Here is a 17,562-nt window from a genome sequence, read left to right on the forward strand (position 1 = left end):
AGCAGCAGCTCAGCAAGGCTGCTTTCAGGTCTTTACTCAATCTGCCACCTTGTGGTCAGTCAATCACGAGTTTGAGAAGTCTTCAGAATAAATGCCTGTGCTTTAGATTCAGACACAGCTACCCTGCCCAAGCTGCTAGGGTTGCCAAGGCTGGCCAAGTTATATTTATACCTGAGCAGAAAATTCCCACAAGAAATACACCAACAAAACTCAGGACACCCCAAAAATCAGCAGCTGCCTTTTCATTTAGAGTTCTTTTTTTTAATTGCAGACTCAGGCTCCGTTTTGAAAATGAAATGCTCCATTGTAATTATTTGTATATGTTTATTTCACAATTTTGATGCAAAACACTTTTGTTGCAAAGGGTCACCATCTGTTTACTGTGAGCAGCCCAGAAAGCAGCTGAAAACCCACCCCCTGCAGATTCCACCATCCAGGGGACTTCAGCTGCATATGCACCTACCGCTGCATAGACCGTACCAACTTGGAGAGGGGGCAAAGGAGGAACAGTGGAAGATTTTTCCGCATAGCTACTTGCCTGCATCCGCTACCTTCCCAAGGCAAGTAGCGAATTTCATGGCTACATCCCACAAAATATCTCCAGCAGTTTGCCACTACTGATTGAGGGGTTGTTTGTATGTATGACATGCACTTTATTTCCTCAATTGTTTCCCAGAGACTGGTGTTTTCTCTATCCTTACAAGTGAAGGACAGGAGCTTTTGTCGCCTTAGCAGCACAGTTCTCAACAGCCTTGCCAGCAGCACTGCCCAGAGAGTAATGCTAGAGTGTGATCCAGCAGGGCTCTTCTTGTCTTATTCATCTTATGTTGAAGTACTGATGAAAGCCTTCAGCATCGCAGACCTGGAGTAAAGTTGGAAGAGACTGCCAGGTAATCGAGCCAGGTAATGAGAAGGTCAGGGAAAGGAGTTCAGATTCTCAGCCACTCAGTTATACCATTTGTCCTTAATGCCTGACTGGACAGTGTTTCTTGTACAGTTTTACCTGTGCAGTGACCGACAAATGAACGGCTAGACAGCAATATCTAAGTTTAATAAAATTAAGTCATTGCGTGTTAAACTTTGTTCAACAGATATTATACAAGAGAAAGTGGTCAGCTGTACAGATGAAGTTGATATGAACTGAAGGCTTACAATTTGCAATAGTGAAAATATAAATTCAGCATCATTTGATATTCACAATGTATATGCAGGACAATGGCCCTGTGTGTTAAGATAATCTAAGAAAAATTATCCCTGAGCTGAAAAGATTCTCAATGCAAATTCATTAAGTTCTAGGAGATGCAAGCCAAAGGTTAACAGAAATGGAGATATCAGGAATGCCTCCTAAAGTATAAGGAGCAAAGGAAAAACATCTCCAGATCCCAAAGGCACAAAATATACTGCTCTTAAGCAATTTACCCTTTAAAAGCACAAGCTTTAAAATGTGAATATGACATTTTCAATACCTATTTCCTTTCCCAGGTCTTCTTCATACTTGCATAGTTGCATACTTATTTTAAAATACAAACCACTAGAAATTAAGCTAGTAACATAATGTATGTTTTGGAGAACTTCTTCTGGAAGATTTTTTTTTAAACCCATTTAATACAATGCACAAAAAACAGAATGCAGAGAAATATCCCACTGCTGAAATTCAACTAAGGACCCAGCAGGGACAGATGGGCCATCGTCTTTCTAAGCCTTGCTTGCAAAAGACTCTAGTTTGCAGATATCTTGAGTTTGTAAGGTGGTGGCAAAAACAGCTGACAATATTTTTGATTAGATGCGTATCTGAAGTCCTAACAGAAAGCAGCCTGGAAGATTTTATCCAGGGAAAGAATGCTTGGATCTACATGATCACTCCAACTGATAAAACTGGGTGATAGTTCTTGACATGAACCTGTACGTGTGGGTTGGTTGCTCTTGCTATACTGTTTAGTATAAAAGGTTCAACTGAATCTTCAGTAGGAAGCTATTTATGCAAACAGCTCCCTACATTTATTGAGCGCAAGCACAGCTTTTAATTATTTTTGGCATAAATCTTCCCTGTAAAACTCTTATAATACATATCTGGCAATTCACTGGTTGCACAAGATACTACACTCAGTGTAATTAAAGCATGAGATACATTCCAACAGGAATCAAGTTACACCAGCAGAAGCAATGTGCTTCTCTCGTTCTTGGTCCATCAACAGCCTTATATGCATTCAGTACAGAATTGCACACTGCTGTAGGCCTTCACTCAATGTTTCCCATACAATTCACTGGCACTCTGGACCATACTTGTACTTTGGTCTTATGGCTGCTGCAATCTCTGTCTTTCGCTTCTGAAAGCAGACTAATTCCTTTTCGTCCATTGGTACCAGGCCACTTCCAGCATTCAAACTGGTGTCCAGTCCAGTCCTTGCTCAGCCAAAGGTCTCACAGCAAACAGACAGCTGCAGTTTACTGGCTATTTGTGTGGCTAAGCAGCCAGCTAGTTGGCCACAGCTGGGGGTCCCTCAGGCAGGAGGGATGCAAAGAAAGTCTTGAAGAAAAGCCAGGCAGTGCTCATGAACGAAGATGGTGCTGGTTGACTCTCTGGTGTGGTGTCAGGTGCCTCCATTTCACCCTGACCCCCCGCATTTTCCTCCTGCTAAACCAAGGAAAGAGAAAGATGCAATAATTCCCTGGCATGATCATCAACTGACCTTCTCCTGCAGCGCTACAGCTTTCTTCCTGGGTAGCTTTAGATTTGACACTGGCAAATATTACCAGTTGTAGATTTACTTTGTCATAAGTCACATGAACTAGATATATTTGGCTAGCCAGACTCTGTGGAGGGAGAGCACTTCATGAAAGGACCTCATTAGAAGCTGGGAGCAACCTGCTCTCCAAGCATGTATTAACAACATGCAGGATCCAAAAACCATTTCTGAGATAGCACACAGTTGCTGCATTAATTCAACACATTACAGCTCATTTAACGTTAGCAGTGACATCTAGGGCCTGGGAGATGGACATTTTCCATCATCAGGTCTCCAAAGCCTTCAGTCAACAGGAAGAGCCAGGAGCTGGAGATGGTTTAGCTGCCTGAAAAAAGGAATGCCCCACCCCGGAAGGACCAAAACATTTGGTGCTGCCCAGCACTGGGTCTCACATACAAAGCATAGGGCGCATTATGTGGTACAGTAGAACCAGCACCACCAAATCAGGAAAATGCCAGACAAATGATTCAACATCTTGATTTATCTCAAGTTCTACAACATAATTTTAGCACATTGACTGTGCTAAGTGGAAGCCAATACCGAATGCACACTTTGCACCCTAAATTATTTTGTCGCACAGAACAATTTACAGTACATAAGCGCCAAGCCACTTAAGATATGTGGACAAAATATAAAGAGGTGTTTTAGAAACAGTACTGAGGCATTGCTGAAACCCTAAACAAGCTTAATTATCCAGGAAGCACATCTCTCTGAATGAGTGGCATTCATTCTGAGCTGCTTAGGTTTGGGCTGGAAAGTTCATCTGACCATTCAAAATTGTGCTTTTGAATGAAATTATATCCTGTTAGGAACTTACCTGTAAATTGTTGTTTTGGTCTTGGTTAACAGCTGCTTGGAGAGGAATATTGTTCTCAGCAGGCTGAGCTGGCCTCCGCCTGAAAGGAAACCATCCAACCTGGTGCCTGAGAAGACAAAACCAGTGAGGTATAGGACAGAATGCCAAAAGGAAGTCTGAAAAAACCTTCTGTCAGGATAACCCATTTGGCATGGGAGAGTCTCCATTCAATATTCAAGGACGGGACGAGAGCAATTGACTTAGCCTCTGCTGTACAAGCCTTTCCAGTTATTTCATAGAAGACAGCTCAGAGTTCTGTGCACTGCATGACATCCGTAATGTGACTTTCAAGGTGGGAAATGTTATTTGCTGAATCACCTTATCCCATATATGCCCACTCAACTCCTTCCATCTGCATAACTGGCACAGGTGTTTTTAACGTTCCGATGGGAGCCGCCCAGAGTGGCTGGGGAAACCCAGCCAGATGGGCGGGGTATATTATTATTATTAATTATTATTATTATTATTATACTTGTGGCCACACTAAAATACCAATTTCTTACAAGTACGCCTTGGAATTCCCTGCCTATTGATATCAGGCCTATCCAGACATGTGGAAGTTATATGTTTAGCAGCTGATTGCAATCATCTTTTGAAAATATTTAAAAGGTTTTAATTGTTTTATCAGTAATTTTATTAGTTTTTTATATTTTTGTAAACTGCTTAAGAGGTTTTCCTTTTTTTAAACAATCAAGCGGCTTATAAATTTTGCTAAATAAAAAAGACCAAAGACAGTTATTTTGTTCCAATCTGTGTCCCTTTAAAGGGCTGCCAACATAAACTGAATGGCTGTCTACCCAAGTTTACTAACAAACTGCTGAGGAGCTTTTACTGTTGCTAATGTATAAAAACTGCATTCAGTATAGTAAAGAGCTGTCTGAGCTACAGTCCCACAGGTGAGAAATGCATCGAAAGGAGAGGAGAGTTTACTAGGACAAGTTCAGATGTCAGTGTTTAGCCTGCAGTTCTTGTATGTGCAACAGTGAAAATGAGCGACAAGTTGCAAAACAAGTTATTTTACCTGTGGTGCATGTTTCCTCTTAAACCCTCACAAGTGGTATTTTAGTAGATGTAAATGTTTGAAGTACTAGCCTCCTTACAACTATTTCAAGGGAGCTGCAGAAATATGTCCAGCAGAGTTTGTGGGCAAGCTCAGATAAAACAGGAAACCACAGTTTAGCTTTATATACAGAGGCCTGCTCACATATGCTCCCTGCCAGCCATAATAGGAAATTTTCACTTCTTGTTGCAAACCACGGTTTTCTGTACCAAAGCCTACCAAGAAATAAGCTTAGTGGAGCAAATTAAATTGTGGTTTATGATCCCAACATGTTAACAAGTTGTGGTTAAAACTAAGCTGCCCTGCCCTCCACTTTGGATGTTAATGATATTTTATCAACCAACCATAGGTTGGAGGCTGTTGCTTTGCATGTAGGTCTCCAATGGCATCACCTGGTAGGGCAGGCTTTCAGCCCTGCCTGAAATACTGGCAAATGACTGCCAGCCAAGGTAAGACAATACTGAGCTAGACTGACAGGGTCTGGCTCATATATAAGGTAGCTTCCTATGTTCTTAGGTGGTACGTTCTCGCTATCTTCTCATGGCCTGGCTGAGCAACTGTGCAACCCCAAAGCCTTGATCACAGTTTGACATCATGTCCACACTTGGCCACTAGTCTCCCCCAGCAGACACTTATTTTAAAATAATGTGCACCAAGATTAGTGGTAAAAAGTGAGAGAGATAAGATGAGGCCGCAGAAACTTACAGGTACATCAGCAGGGTGCCCACCATCACCATGAGAAGCCTGCTCATACTGGAGTAGAAATACACAATGTTGATGAAGACGTAGAAGAGGGTTGCTGAGTAGAGCCAGTCCAGCCAATCCCGATTGCCGCCTTCTTCTTCTTCTTCCATCAAAGCTCCACCCTGGGCATTCATACGAAGGTTCTGGTTCACCCCTGGGTTTACCTGAGGGGGAACGTTTTGATTTCCGGCCTGGTTTTCAGCAGGAAAAGGACCAGAAAGAGGAGCTGGGGCCGCAACCGGGGCTGCAACTGGGATCTCCTGCGTACTTCGTGTAGAGGATACGTCACCAGAAACAGCACTGGCAGCCATGCTAGATGCAAGACAAAAGTCATGAGCTCAGTTAGAAAGCTGGTAAGAGCTTGCTCAACTTTGATGTGCATGAAACAAATTGGCAGCCTCAAAATAGCAAGCCAACAACAGGTGCACTTCAAGGGTATATTTGATTCAGTGAATCACCAAGGACCACCATAGCTTATTTGTGCCAGGGGTTTGATATAAGCTAACACTGAATCCATACAGACGAGAGCCCTAGCTTTTCAGCCACATCACACCAGTATGCAAATTTGTCAAAATGCTTGGGATTTAGCTCCTTGTAGAAATAGATCACAACGAAGACAGCAACTTACTATTGCATGTAGTATTGTCTTGCATAAAACTGATGGAACCAGAACTGCAGCATGCGGTATGTTGTATAGGATGAATAGCCTTGAAAGCAGTGCTGCGCCGGTACAGATCTGATGCAGAGGAGAAGAAAATATGCTTAATCAGGAAAGGCATACTATTTTTTCTCCCTTGCCCTCACTGAAAATTATATGGCAAGGATTTTGTAATGCTGTACCCTCCAGGCCAAGGATGTTTTATCAGCATTTAATCTTCAGGCTACTGAAGTGGAAAAGAGAATGGACTGGCAGGGTTTCTGCATCTCTGCTCTGCTAAAAGACTAAATATTTGTGGCTCCTCTCTCTAAGCTCTTTTCATTCCAGCTGTTGGTTACATAGTCCTTACAACAAGGAACTCGTCCCTGGGTGTCCTTCCTCACCCTCCCTTCTTCCCCAATCCTTGTGTGTCAGGCCTTTTAGATTGTAACATTTTAAATGCATCACCAACGAATCAGAAGGAAGAATTAAACTGTGCTGCAGTCAAAGTTCCATTGGGGAAAACATGCTGACGTACTGGGCCTCATGTTGCTGAACCACAACTCGCATCACCCTTAAGAAGAATGACCAATGAACAGGGATGCATGAGCTGCAGTCCAACTTCTGGAGGCCCCCAAGTTGACTATCCCTATACTAGGGGCTCAGGAGTCTTTGGTTTGGCTCGCTAGCCAGCTGCTAGTTATGCTCACCACCAACTCGTCTCTCTCCTCCCCAAGGCCTCTCACATGCCAAGAAGGCTTGCAAGGAGAAGGGAGGCATTTACTTATTTGTGCTGGGTGCTGGAGAAAGTCAAAGCCAAAGGCTTGAAAAAGAGACAGGCATTTCTCTCATTTGCACAGTTGTTCTTTGCTTTCCCCAAAGTGGTACCTCACATTGGAGTTAGGGTGCACTGCTAGGCACCCATTCCAGTAGCAGGCCAGGGGCACCAGCTGCTGCCAAGAGGGTACATAGATGCCATCTCAAGGGTACACAGATTCAGGAGCAAGTTGTCTGAACAAGCAGGCAGAACCGAGCCACTCACACCACACTTACCTATCGCCAGCATTCTCTGCTCCAAGGGGCTGGTTGCCGAGGATGTCCGTCTGACTCAAAGCATGAACTGAAGGAAGCAATGGCGGGTCTTGGCTAAAGGCTGCTGGCTGATGCTTGGCTTCAACAACCTGAGGAAAACATTGATCAGCTGAAACTTAAGAATGTGTCTGCATGGGAGCTTCTCCCTCCATTTTGAGAGGATTTTCAGAAAAATTGCGAGGAAGGGGAGGTATAGCTTGTTCCCCCCAGGGTTTCAACCCTGTTCCTTCCTGCCCCAAACACCACCACACCTCATTTGCCTCCACCTCATTTCTCCCTCCCCACACCACCTTCTGTGACAAGACTTTAGTAATTTACCTCACAATTTTTCAATAACAACTCTTTTTCTGGAAAAGTTCTGCTTGAATCTCTATTGCTCCCACCAAAGCACCTTATGAGGGCACTCTGCTACCTAAAGTTACTAAGTGCTACGCATAAGTTGCTCCTGTTCGTTTGGCAAGTGTGCTGGTTTCTTGGACGGTTCTACTAGACTGACAGCAGAATACAGCTGGGGAGAAGTCCCCCTGGCATCCAAATGAAATCCCCTCATCAGTCATGTTCCCAGAGGGCCTATGCCCCAAGCACAAAGAAGTAAGTTTCAGGTGTGCAGGCGCAAATGTCCATAGCAAGCACGGTAACAACTATTCAAGTAGAATCAACTGAGGGGTGCAATATACCACACATATGCACAGAACTTCTGTTTACACCCCAGCAACAGCTTTATTTCAACATTATGACAAATATAACCCTCACACGGATAAAAGTGAAATCAGCAAGTTGAAATCATCACTCTTCTCTGTCCTTCCTATAGAGTTTATATCCAGAGCTAACCCATATCCCACTGGTTCTCTCCATTCCGCCAGGTAAGGAAGAAAACAATTACAGCTTAATTCTGAATGCCACAAGTTTCAGAGATGGCTACTAATTTAGATGGTTTTCAAACTGAAGCTCCAAAGTCTTTGAGGATCGGTGTGTCAATAGCATGACAGCTAAAAACAAAGCTGTACCAAAGGCACCAAACCTCTGGGAGTGGTTACCTCTTGTGGCCTAATAGTGAGCTTCCCAGGACTCTAACAGATGCAAGTGGTGGACCTGCTATGGTTTACAGAGCAATGCAATATTCATGCTCTTACAAAAGATAAGGTAGGAATCTGAACAACTTATCAGTTTATAAATACCTTCACGTCTGTTTCTTGCAGTTTTGAGTTGCACACCAGGTGGAGAGCATGCACCATATCCTGCTGAAATATAAACCAAAATAAGTTTCAAACAAGAGTTCAGTTTATTGCATTTACTTGCTGATCCACTAGAGTTAACAAAAGCAATGCTAGTAGCATGCAGCATCCAAGTACCTTGGCAAGCACATCTCGCAGGTAAAGATGGTCCTGTAACAACTTCCCAGAATAAATCAGTCTCTGAACGTCTTCAGGCTTTAAGAGGAAGAGAACACAATGGTCAGGACCCATTCTGTTGAATTATGCAGAACAGCCATGCAGAACTTAACATGTGCAATATTTATTTATTTATGCAACTTCCATCTTAACAAAGTGCCTTTGCAAACAACACACACACACAAAAAACCACAATTGTCTGATTTGGAGTATTTACATTCCATCCTTCTTATAGCAAACTTATTTGTAATACAAAGCTACTGCATGAACAAGTTATGCATTTCAGCATTTCTGAGATCCTCAATTATAGTAATGCTTGGAAACTACTTTGAATTTGCTTGCTGGACTTCTAGGAGGCAGAACAGATGCATGCTGTCCGGTCAGAGAAGACCTTTTTGGGACACATATTCCCAAAAAAGAAAGATGTAGTTTCAGACGTACCCACATCTAAGAACTCCACACTTGCTTCATCAACCTGGTGACTGAGAGAGTGAAAAATAAGACTGCACTTATATTATGGTGCACAAAGTACAACCCTCTTTATAAGCCAAGATACTGATGTTGATAGACAAGGCGCCCACCATCAGCAAGCCTTTAATTCATTTTTTTAGCCCTAGCTTAGTGTTGTTGCTGTTGCTATTGCTGGTGCTAAGAACTGGTTCCAGAGTCCAGACAATAACACCAGTTTCTGTTTATATCAGGCAGTTGTAGAGATTTCATCAACAAAACTTTGAATCCTTATTTTGTGTTTTGGACAAGTGCAATGGTCAGCCACTTGCAAAATCAGACAAGAATGTCCACTTTGACCAAAGTTCTACCTCCAACTATGAGAAACCTTAGCTAGGTTGACAGAAGCCAGTATCAATCACCATCTCCAGTTAGGAACCCTATTATGATGCTTTTCTCTAATTGCAAATAGGGTTTCTGTAGGACTATTTCAATCTCAGAATTACCAGTAACCCCCTATTTTGCTCTTAAGCGAAGGTACATATTTAGAAATTAACTGTGCCACACTTCTTTGAAACTGCAGTTCTTGTGAATAAGTCATTTGACACCGCAGCATTACTAGAAATTTCAAACTGGCCTTACTGAAGTGTTATGAGAGACAAATTTACTTGCTGGAGGGTCGAGTATGAATTCCACAGTAGGAACCCTCACCCCTGCAACCATGCTAGCAGAGGGAATGGATGTGAAGACAAATCCTTTTTCATTGTTAGAAAATAACAAGGTAAGTTTTACTTATCTATAAGATGCAGTGGGTGGCATCTTCCGGGGGTGGGTACTCAATGCACAGGAGCCTTTAATTTAATGTTGAGGTACATTAGCATGTCCCGGTACCTAATCTGGGAATTAGCGTATTTAATTTTTTATTTTAACATATCATATTTTAACTGCTGTGCCAAAATATATGAGTCATGTTCAGAGTTAGAAACTGAGATATGAAAGCTAGGAGCTAAATGGCACCTTAAACCAACGTTATGGGCACAACAATGGAAAGTCTAGGCATACTTTTTTTATAGAACAATACAAAGCTGAAAATGAATGAACTGCAGCTAAAGTCTTATGTTCATTTTTCACATGGTCTAGTCCTCATCTGAAGACTGCGAAAAACAAAGCCATGCTTCCCCTGCCTGCCCCCCTAAGGTTCTTAAGAGGGTCTCTTCTCCAGTCTTCAGAGAGTGGCTGGAAGTGGGGAGACAGAAAAAGGTCCTCCTTTCCTTCCACTCTGTAGTTTTAATCTGAAATCTTAGGCGCCCAGATCTCAGAAACTGCTCATGCTAATGAAATTCTTGTTGCAAAATGCGCCTAGCACAATGGGAGGATCGAACGCTGGTCATGTCATTCTTGTAAACTGAATGAAGAATAAAATAAATTAGTCTTACTAGCTGGATCCATCTTTTCTTGTTGCTAACAAACTAAAACATTGTGAAGTAGTGTCAGTATCAGACCAAGGAAAGAGTTAGTTTCATAACGTTTACGTGGCTGTCCCAATCTGTTTTGAATTCAAACACAGCATTTGCTACTAGTTGTACTAGAGAAAAGCAGCACTAATAACCCTTTTTTGGTTTTTCAAATCATCCTTGCCAAAATAGCAAACTGGTCTACCAGCTGGGCCATTTGCATTGCAAAGAAAGTGACAAAGTACTGCTGCTTCTTAATTTGAAAAACAGAATGGAACAAAAATAACCCCATATGTTCATAAGGGGATTTTTGCTGCTTTAAGCTTCTTCAGACAGAGGATCTCTGATCATTTATTGTAAGCCACAAAATGATGAAGTCATTTGCCTTGGCCATGAATTCGGCAATTTCAGCATTTGACATCCAAATGTAATAAATCAAGAGCGACAAGTGAGTAAGACCTAAGCCCTATTGCATCATCTGTTTGGCATAAGAGTGAAAAAAAACCCTGTTCAAAGAAGCTTAAACTCCCAGAACAGAATGACCAGCTGCCAAGAGGTGCCCAGACTGTTTGGTTATGTAACACTGCTTGCTGATGTGGAGGGAGCCTTTTGCTCTGGGCATGGGTGATGGGGAAAAATCACATTTGGCAAAAGTAATATATCACCCCAGTACTAAGCGGATAAACAGCAAAGGGGGACAAAGGCCAAGATGATCACAATGATGACTTTAATCAAAATCACCACATTGCACTTGCAGGCATTCTATGCTCCAAAGTCTGTTAAAACACTACTGGCAGCTTCCTAGTCCTTGGTGAGGAATGTTAAGATTCCAACTGCTGCTATATAAAGGCCTGTTTAGAGAGTAAGTACAGGCCAAGATGCCTGGAGAGAACATGAACAGGAAGAAGGCTGCAGAAACCGGAGATACCAGCCTAAGCAGAAAGAACTATGAAAGGAGGGGGAAAGTGGATGAGGAAGAAGAAATAAGGTGAGAGGTAGAACTGGGGGAAGAACAGCCAATGCAGCGAACGAACACTGGACCACGGAGACAAATCTGTCCTTGGCCATGAAGGTCACAGAGGCACCTTGAGCCATTCTCCACCCCACAACCTAACCTACCTGCAGGAAGAAAGAGCAGATATCGCCATGTACTCAGATCACTGGAGAAAAGCCAAGGTACATAATGGATACATAAAAAAGCAAACAGAAAACAGAAAAAGGCCTTTGAGCGTAAGAGAGATAAAGGCTTCAAAAATCAGTGATTGGGGAAGAGTTGAAAGAAAGGAACTATGGTGAATATGGTGGCAGGTACCATGCAAACCACTTTGAGGCTTTCTCCCGCAATCAAGTGTTGTATAAATTTCATGAAATAAATAAAACTGAGTAATACAAGAGCAAGCTTAATCTTTTCATAGTGTTAAGAGTGCTGCTATATCAGATTGAAGGCCCTTCGAGTCCACTCTCTTCTGATGGTAACCAACCAGATGCCTATGGGAAATCTTTAAGTGGAATAAAAGCGCAACTCCAGAAGTCTCCCCAGCAACTAATATTCCATGACAGAGGGAAGATCTTAGACAACAACCAGGTTTATCACCAGCCACTCGACAGCAACATAGAACCTCCAGGTGCAGAGGCAGTATGCCACTGAATACCAGCCACAGGAGGGCAACTGCAGGAAGAAAACTTCTGCCTTCATGCCCTTCATGAAACAACTTGTTGGCCACTGTAGGCGGCGGAAAGCTGGGCTAGAAGGGCCACAGATGTGATCCAGGAAGCCTATTATTCAAGGCCATGTTTGGTTTCAGAGTCCTAAATTTTCAAAAAGGAGGGTTCTGGGAAGAGATTAAAAATCAGTCTCCTGCTCTGCTTAATACAGTGTAGTGACTAGAGTGGGGCCTGGGAGATCAGGGTTCAAATCGCCACTTGGCCATGAAGCTCTTACTGTGTGTGACCTTGGGAGCCAGTCACTCACTCAACCTACCTCACAGGGTTGTTATGTGAATTAAATGAGGAGAGGGCGAATCATACCTTGAGATCTTTGGACAAGATGCTGGGGCATAAATGCAAATAAACAAACATGCAGCCCTCTAGATATTGTTGGACTACAGCTCCCAACAGCCACAGCCAGCCCTCCCGGGGGGGGGGGGGGCGTTAGGAGTTGTAGCCCCAAAATCTGGAAGGCCCCTGCATTGGGGAAGGCTGGTATTATTTACGTCCGTCCATGCCTTCAGCCTCTGGCCCCGGCCAAGTCACTATCAACATCCCTCAAACATTACTCTCGCCCCTTTAAAAGTTCACATCTCCCATTTGCAACCTCCAACTCGCCAGCAATAGCCGAGCACAAAGGCAGAAAAAACCCCAGCCTGTCCCACCCTGGCAGCTTCCGAATTGGACAGGAGAGAGTTTTCTCAAACAGAGCCTCCCCGCTCAGGAGCGGTGTAGCCCGCAACAGATTTTTTTTTTTTTTAAGGAAGGAAGAGGTGGGAAAGTGCCGTATGAGGAGGACGAGGAGGAGGACAGCGAGCTTCGCGGACTCACCGGGGCGTCCGGGTGACGGCGGCGGAGCTCAGCCTTGAGGCGACGGACGCTCCACGAGCGCTGGGCGGTCAGGCGGAGGTCGGGGTGGCGCTGCGCGGGGCTCTTGACCACGAGCGAGACCTCCTCCCCTTCGGCCTCGCCTCCCGGAATCCGGCCGGGCCCTACCGGGGCTTCCGCCATCGTGTCTCCGTTTCCAATTCTCGCTTCCACCACTCCAACAGCTGCGCTTCACTTCCTCATCCGCGGCCCCCTCCTTATATAGCCTCGCCCTCCTCGCGGCGCCGCTGTGGCCTCCACGGATTGGCCGCCGGCCCGAAACGTGGGCCTATCAGAAGCCGCCTGTCTGTCCGGAGGCAGAGGGAGCGGTAGGAAAGAGAGAGAGGCCTATCTGGGCGGGGCCAAAGGGGAGGCGTGGCCAAAAGGGGGAAGGAAACAAACTCGGCCGGGACCTGCAGTTTTCTATATTTACATGTCACGTGATGCCTTGTTTTGCCGTGGGATCGTGAGAAACTGCTTTCTACTGAGTCGGAGCCTTACGTCCATCTAGTACTGTCTACACTGACTGGCAGCGGCTCTCCAGGGTTTCAGTCAGGGTGTCTCTCCCAGGCCTGCCTGGAGATGCTGCCATTGGGGGTTGAACTAGCGATCTTATGCATGCTCTACCTCTGAGCTATGGGCTTGCACCTAAAAATAAGTTTCTAGTCCTCATGATTCTAAAATGAAGGGGGTCTGAATTTAAATAAGCATAGCAGAAGTTGCCTTTCACCATTGGTCCATCAAGGTCAGTAGTGACTACACTGGCTAGTAATGGTCTCCAGGGTTTCGTACAGGGTGCATTTCCAACCTTATCTGCAGATGCTGGGGATCGAACCTGAGACCTTCTGCATGCAAAGCAGGTCCCCAAGAACATAGTAAGCTGCCTTATACTATTGGTCCATCTAGCTCAAGGGGTTGGGATTGAAGGGTGCAAGGCTGTTGCTTCCTTCTTACACTGCCCTCCCCAGCTCTCAAAGTGGCACGGGGCTAGCTCAGGGAGGATGGCATGAGTGGCGAGACCCCCGCCCCCAAAAAAATTCCTCCTGGGATGATTGTCCTGGAAGGCTACACGCCTGGGGGAGAAGGCTCTTGTGCGCGAATCCTGCTTGCTGGTTTCCCACAGAAATCTGCTCAGCCACTGTGAGAGCAGGATGTTGGACTGGGTGGTCCATTGGATTGATCCAGTGGGGTCTTCTTATATTCTTATGCTTTGGAGTATATGAGCAAGTAGGTTTTGAGAAGAGGGGAGAATGATTTCCTGGTTCAAAATGGTGTGAGCAAGAGGCATGGGCATAGATGGGCATAGATGGAAAGTCCGATGGTGTAATGGGGAGCCATCATGCTGGCCATAGCTCATGTTTTGCATGCAGAAGGTCCCAGGTTCAGTCCCCAGCATCTCCAGGTAGGTGTCATTCTGGAAACCATGTCTGGAACCTTTCAGTGTGGAGAATGCTGAGCTGGATAGATTTAAGACAGATGCAGCAGAAGGCCTCAAAACTGCTGCTTTCACTTGCCAGCATTGATTGCACTTGTAGGGACAATGCTTGGACAGTGAGCATCCACTGTGTGCTGTTCCACTTTGTCTGAGAACACCCAGTGGACATTCAGGTGTGTCATACCTGTTAAATGGGTGCACTTGAGGGGAAAGCTGACACCTGCTTATCTACATGCTGAGCGCAGCCCATTGCCAGCAATCTCCAAAGCAAGTGTCCTGGAAACCCGCACAGAACTTTGTGAGCAGCTGTTTGTTTCACACTGTTCAATAATGGATATGCTCCCCTACCCTCCACCACAGGTTAAAACGGCTGATGCAATCCTGAAACTATTTACAAAGATATAGGAACACACATAAATAGCACATGAGCACACACACACACTATGCTGACAAAGGGTGAAGATGTACAGTGTTCAGTGTTTGTGCATGCACCCTAAAGGAAATCATAGTAACTGAAAAATAAAAGTCTGAATCTTGGCCGACAAACTGATGATTGTGACCAAGCATTAAAACATTTGTTTTCTGAGCAAAAAATATTTGAAATGTTGGATTGCTCTAATGAAACTCACAGGGTAGCCAGCATATTCAAGGGGAAGAAGCAATTCCACTAGGTGAAAAGCTTACAAAATTTGGAGCTTTTCAGTTTACATAAATGTAAGAGGTGGCATGATAGAAGTTTATGAAATTATGCATGGCATGGAGAATGTGGGTAGAGAATAAAATCTCCTCTCATAACATTAGAACTGGTGGACATCCAAGGAAGCTGAATTAGAGGATTCGGGACAGACCAAAGAAAGTCTTCTTTCCATGGTGCATAATCTAAAATATGGAATTTGCTCCCACAGGAGGCAGTGATGGATTTTAATATTTTGTAAGTTGCTTGGAGATGTTTTGTAAAAAGCAAACAAATATAACAACAACAACTGATAATAATAAAGGGAGAGGGAATGGAGTGTCCTGGAAAAGGGCATGACAGGCTGGCTCCACACAACAACATTTTGTTGTAAATCTCAGGTCACATCCACACCACACATTTAAACCGCATGGCTACCCCCCACCCTACCCCAGGAAAAAAAAAATGTGGGAGCTATATTCACAGAGCTACAATTCGTAGCACCTTTAAGAACCTATAGCTTTCAGGATTTTTTTTTTTTGGGTGGGAGAACCATGTGGTTCAGCTGTATGATATGGATGTGATTAACTGGTTGGGATTTTGCAAGTCAACAGGGAAGACAGACAGGCACAGGTGGGCAGAATAAGGCAGAGAGAGTTGCCACTGTCAACACATGTGAAATGATGCAAGAGTACATTGGGACGACGATCATTTCCCCCCAGTGATCTGCCACTGGAAAATAGGGAGAAAAGCTACTGCTTGGTTGGGTCTAAGCCAGGATGTGATTAGGAAAAAAAAGAGACAGCTGTTTTATTTCCTTGAACCAGGGCAATTGTTTCCCCCAGTGCCGTTTGGTCCTTGTGTTTTCTCTGGCAGGTCCCACATGTCGCCCTGGGGCTGTACATGAGTTCATTGCCAAAATGTCACACTGATCTCCTTGTGGGATTGTAGGTGTTGGCTCTAGGCCAAGGGGAATCTCTGCTTGCAGGAAGGCCTGCCCTTCTCATACCCAGAAGAGTCACAGGGGCTCTGTGGAGCTCTCAGCAGATATGAGATGGACTGGTGGGCTCTAGGTTGTGAATAATCTTTTGCTCTTCTTCATCACAAAGACTTCCAAGTCACCTTCCAAACTGGTGCCCAGGATCTTATCGTCCTGAGCCCCATCCCAGAACTCTCTGCCCTTGAGATGCCTACTCTATTTAATACACACACACCATTAAAAAAACAACAATTCCTGGAGACTTTGCCCCATCAGGGCAGAGCTTTGGGACAACAATCCATGGCCCCACCCCACTCAGCAGAATGAGCAAGAAGGTCTCCAAATGCATCCCAGAGTCTAAACTGCAGCACCAGATAGCTAATAATAATACCGGTAATAATTTAATAATTTTATTATTTATGGTATACCCCGCCCATTTGACTGGGTTTCCCCAGCCACTCTGGGCGACTCCCAACAGAGGACTAAAAACAGAATAAAACTTAAAACATTAAAAACTTCCCTAAACAGGGCTGCCTTCAGATGTCTTCTAAAAGTCAGATAGTTCTTAATTTCCTTGACATCTGATGGGAGGGCGTTCCACAGGGCGGGTGCCACTACCAAGAAGGCTCTCTGCCTGGTTCCCTGTAACCTCACTTTTCGCAGGGAGGGAATCGCCAGAAGACCCTTGGCGCTGGACCTCAGTGTCCAGGCAGAACGATGGGGATGGAGATGCTCCTTCAGGTATACTGGGCCGAGGCCGTTTAGGGCTTTAAATGTCAGCACCAACACTTTGAATTGTGCTCGGAAATGTACTGGGAACCAATGTAGGTCTTTCAGGACTGGTGTAATATGGCCTTGGCAGCTACTCCCAGTCACCAGTCTGGCTGCCGCATTTTGGATTAGCTGGATGTAACTACCATTTGAATTTCCCACAATGCTCTAGAATGATACAGTGTGGAGGGTTCTTGTGTGGAAGTGAAGTAGCAACAAGACCCAGCTCCCTGGCATTGCTCATTACCGCTGCTGCTACCACTGCAGGCACCAGGTAAGCTGGTGGTGGGGAACCTTAAGCCTAGGCACTGGATATGTCCCTCCAGGCCTCTCTCGTTGTGCCTCTTGCTCCTTTTAAGGGGGATTGAGGAGTGTGTGGGTGTAGAAAATAGCTCACCATACAAAAGGCAAAATTTTACATTCATTGCTTCTTGCCCCACCCATAGCTGCCCTGTGGAAGGTAGCCCAGAAGAGAATGTGTCCCATGCGCTGAAGCAAGGTCCTCCCACCCAATCAGGTTTAAGCCAACCAGGGGTTGGAACAGGGGACTCCCACCAGAGGGCCTTTTGCCTAGAGCCCCTCTCCATGACGAGTGCCCAGTGGGATAGTCAGGAGATGGACCTACTTGATGCAGGTTGGTTGCCTTGACGACTCTGAAGCTTTTTGAGGGAATGGGGGGGGGCAACCAATTATGCAACATTT

The 17,562-nt window shown here is 44.7% G+C and overlaps 1 protein-coding gene across 2 annotated transcripts; it reads right to left on the minus strand.

Annotated features, from left to right (window-relative positions):
- Nucleotides 1-1,030: 1,030 nt before the first annotated feature.
- On the minus strand, nucleotides 1,031-13,200 carry HERPUD1 (homocysteine inducible ER protein with ubiquitin like domain 1). Of its 2 annotated transcripts, none has more exons than XM_028739266.2 (8): nucleotides 12,967-13,200; nucleotides 8,489-8,566; nucleotides 8,315-8,377; nucleotides 7,098-7,225; nucleotides 6,036-6,143; nucleotides 5,369-5,719; nucleotides 3,565-3,670; nucleotides 1,031-2,632 (listed from the first exon to the last, which is right to left on the minus strand). In XM_028739266.2, the coding sequence occupies exons 1-8, from the start codon at nucleotides 13,144-13,146 to the stop codon at nucleotides 2,477-2,479; spliced, it is 1,170 nt and encodes a 389-aa protein (XP_028595099.1). In that variant the 5' UTR covers nucleotides 13,147-13,200; the 3' UTR covers nucleotides 1,031-2,476. The 2 variants fall into 2 exon arrangements, with proteins under 2 accessions (XP_028595099.1, XP_028595098.1); XM_028739265.2 differs by having other exon boundaries at nucleotides 1,031-2,635.
- Nucleotides 13,201-17,562: the final 4,362 nt, after the last annotated feature.

This window comes from Podarcis muralis, chromosome 7 (assembly GCF_964188315.1).
Source record: "Podarcis muralis chromosome 7, rPodMur119.hap1.1, whole genome shotgun sequence".
Taxonomy (NCBI): domain Eukaryota; kingdom Metazoa; phylum Chordata; class Lepidosauria; order Squamata; family Lacertidae; genus Podarcis; species Podarcis muralis.

Excerpts from the sequence above, each read along its gene's own strand:
- HERPUD1 (XM_028739265.2), bottom strand. The coding sequence starts at position 13,146 with ATGGCGGAAGCCCCGGTAGGGCCCGGCCGGATTCCGGGAGGCGAGGCC. Across the intron at positions 7,226-8,314 it reads TGCAAGAAACAGACGTGAAG|GTTGTTGAAGCCAAGCATCA; the intron begins GTATTTATAAAC and ends TGTTTTCCTCAG. Across the intron at positions 3,671-5,368 it reads GGCACCCTGCTGATGTACCT|GCACCAGGTTGGATGGTTTC; the intron begins GTAAGTTTCTGC and ends TTGTCTTCTCAG.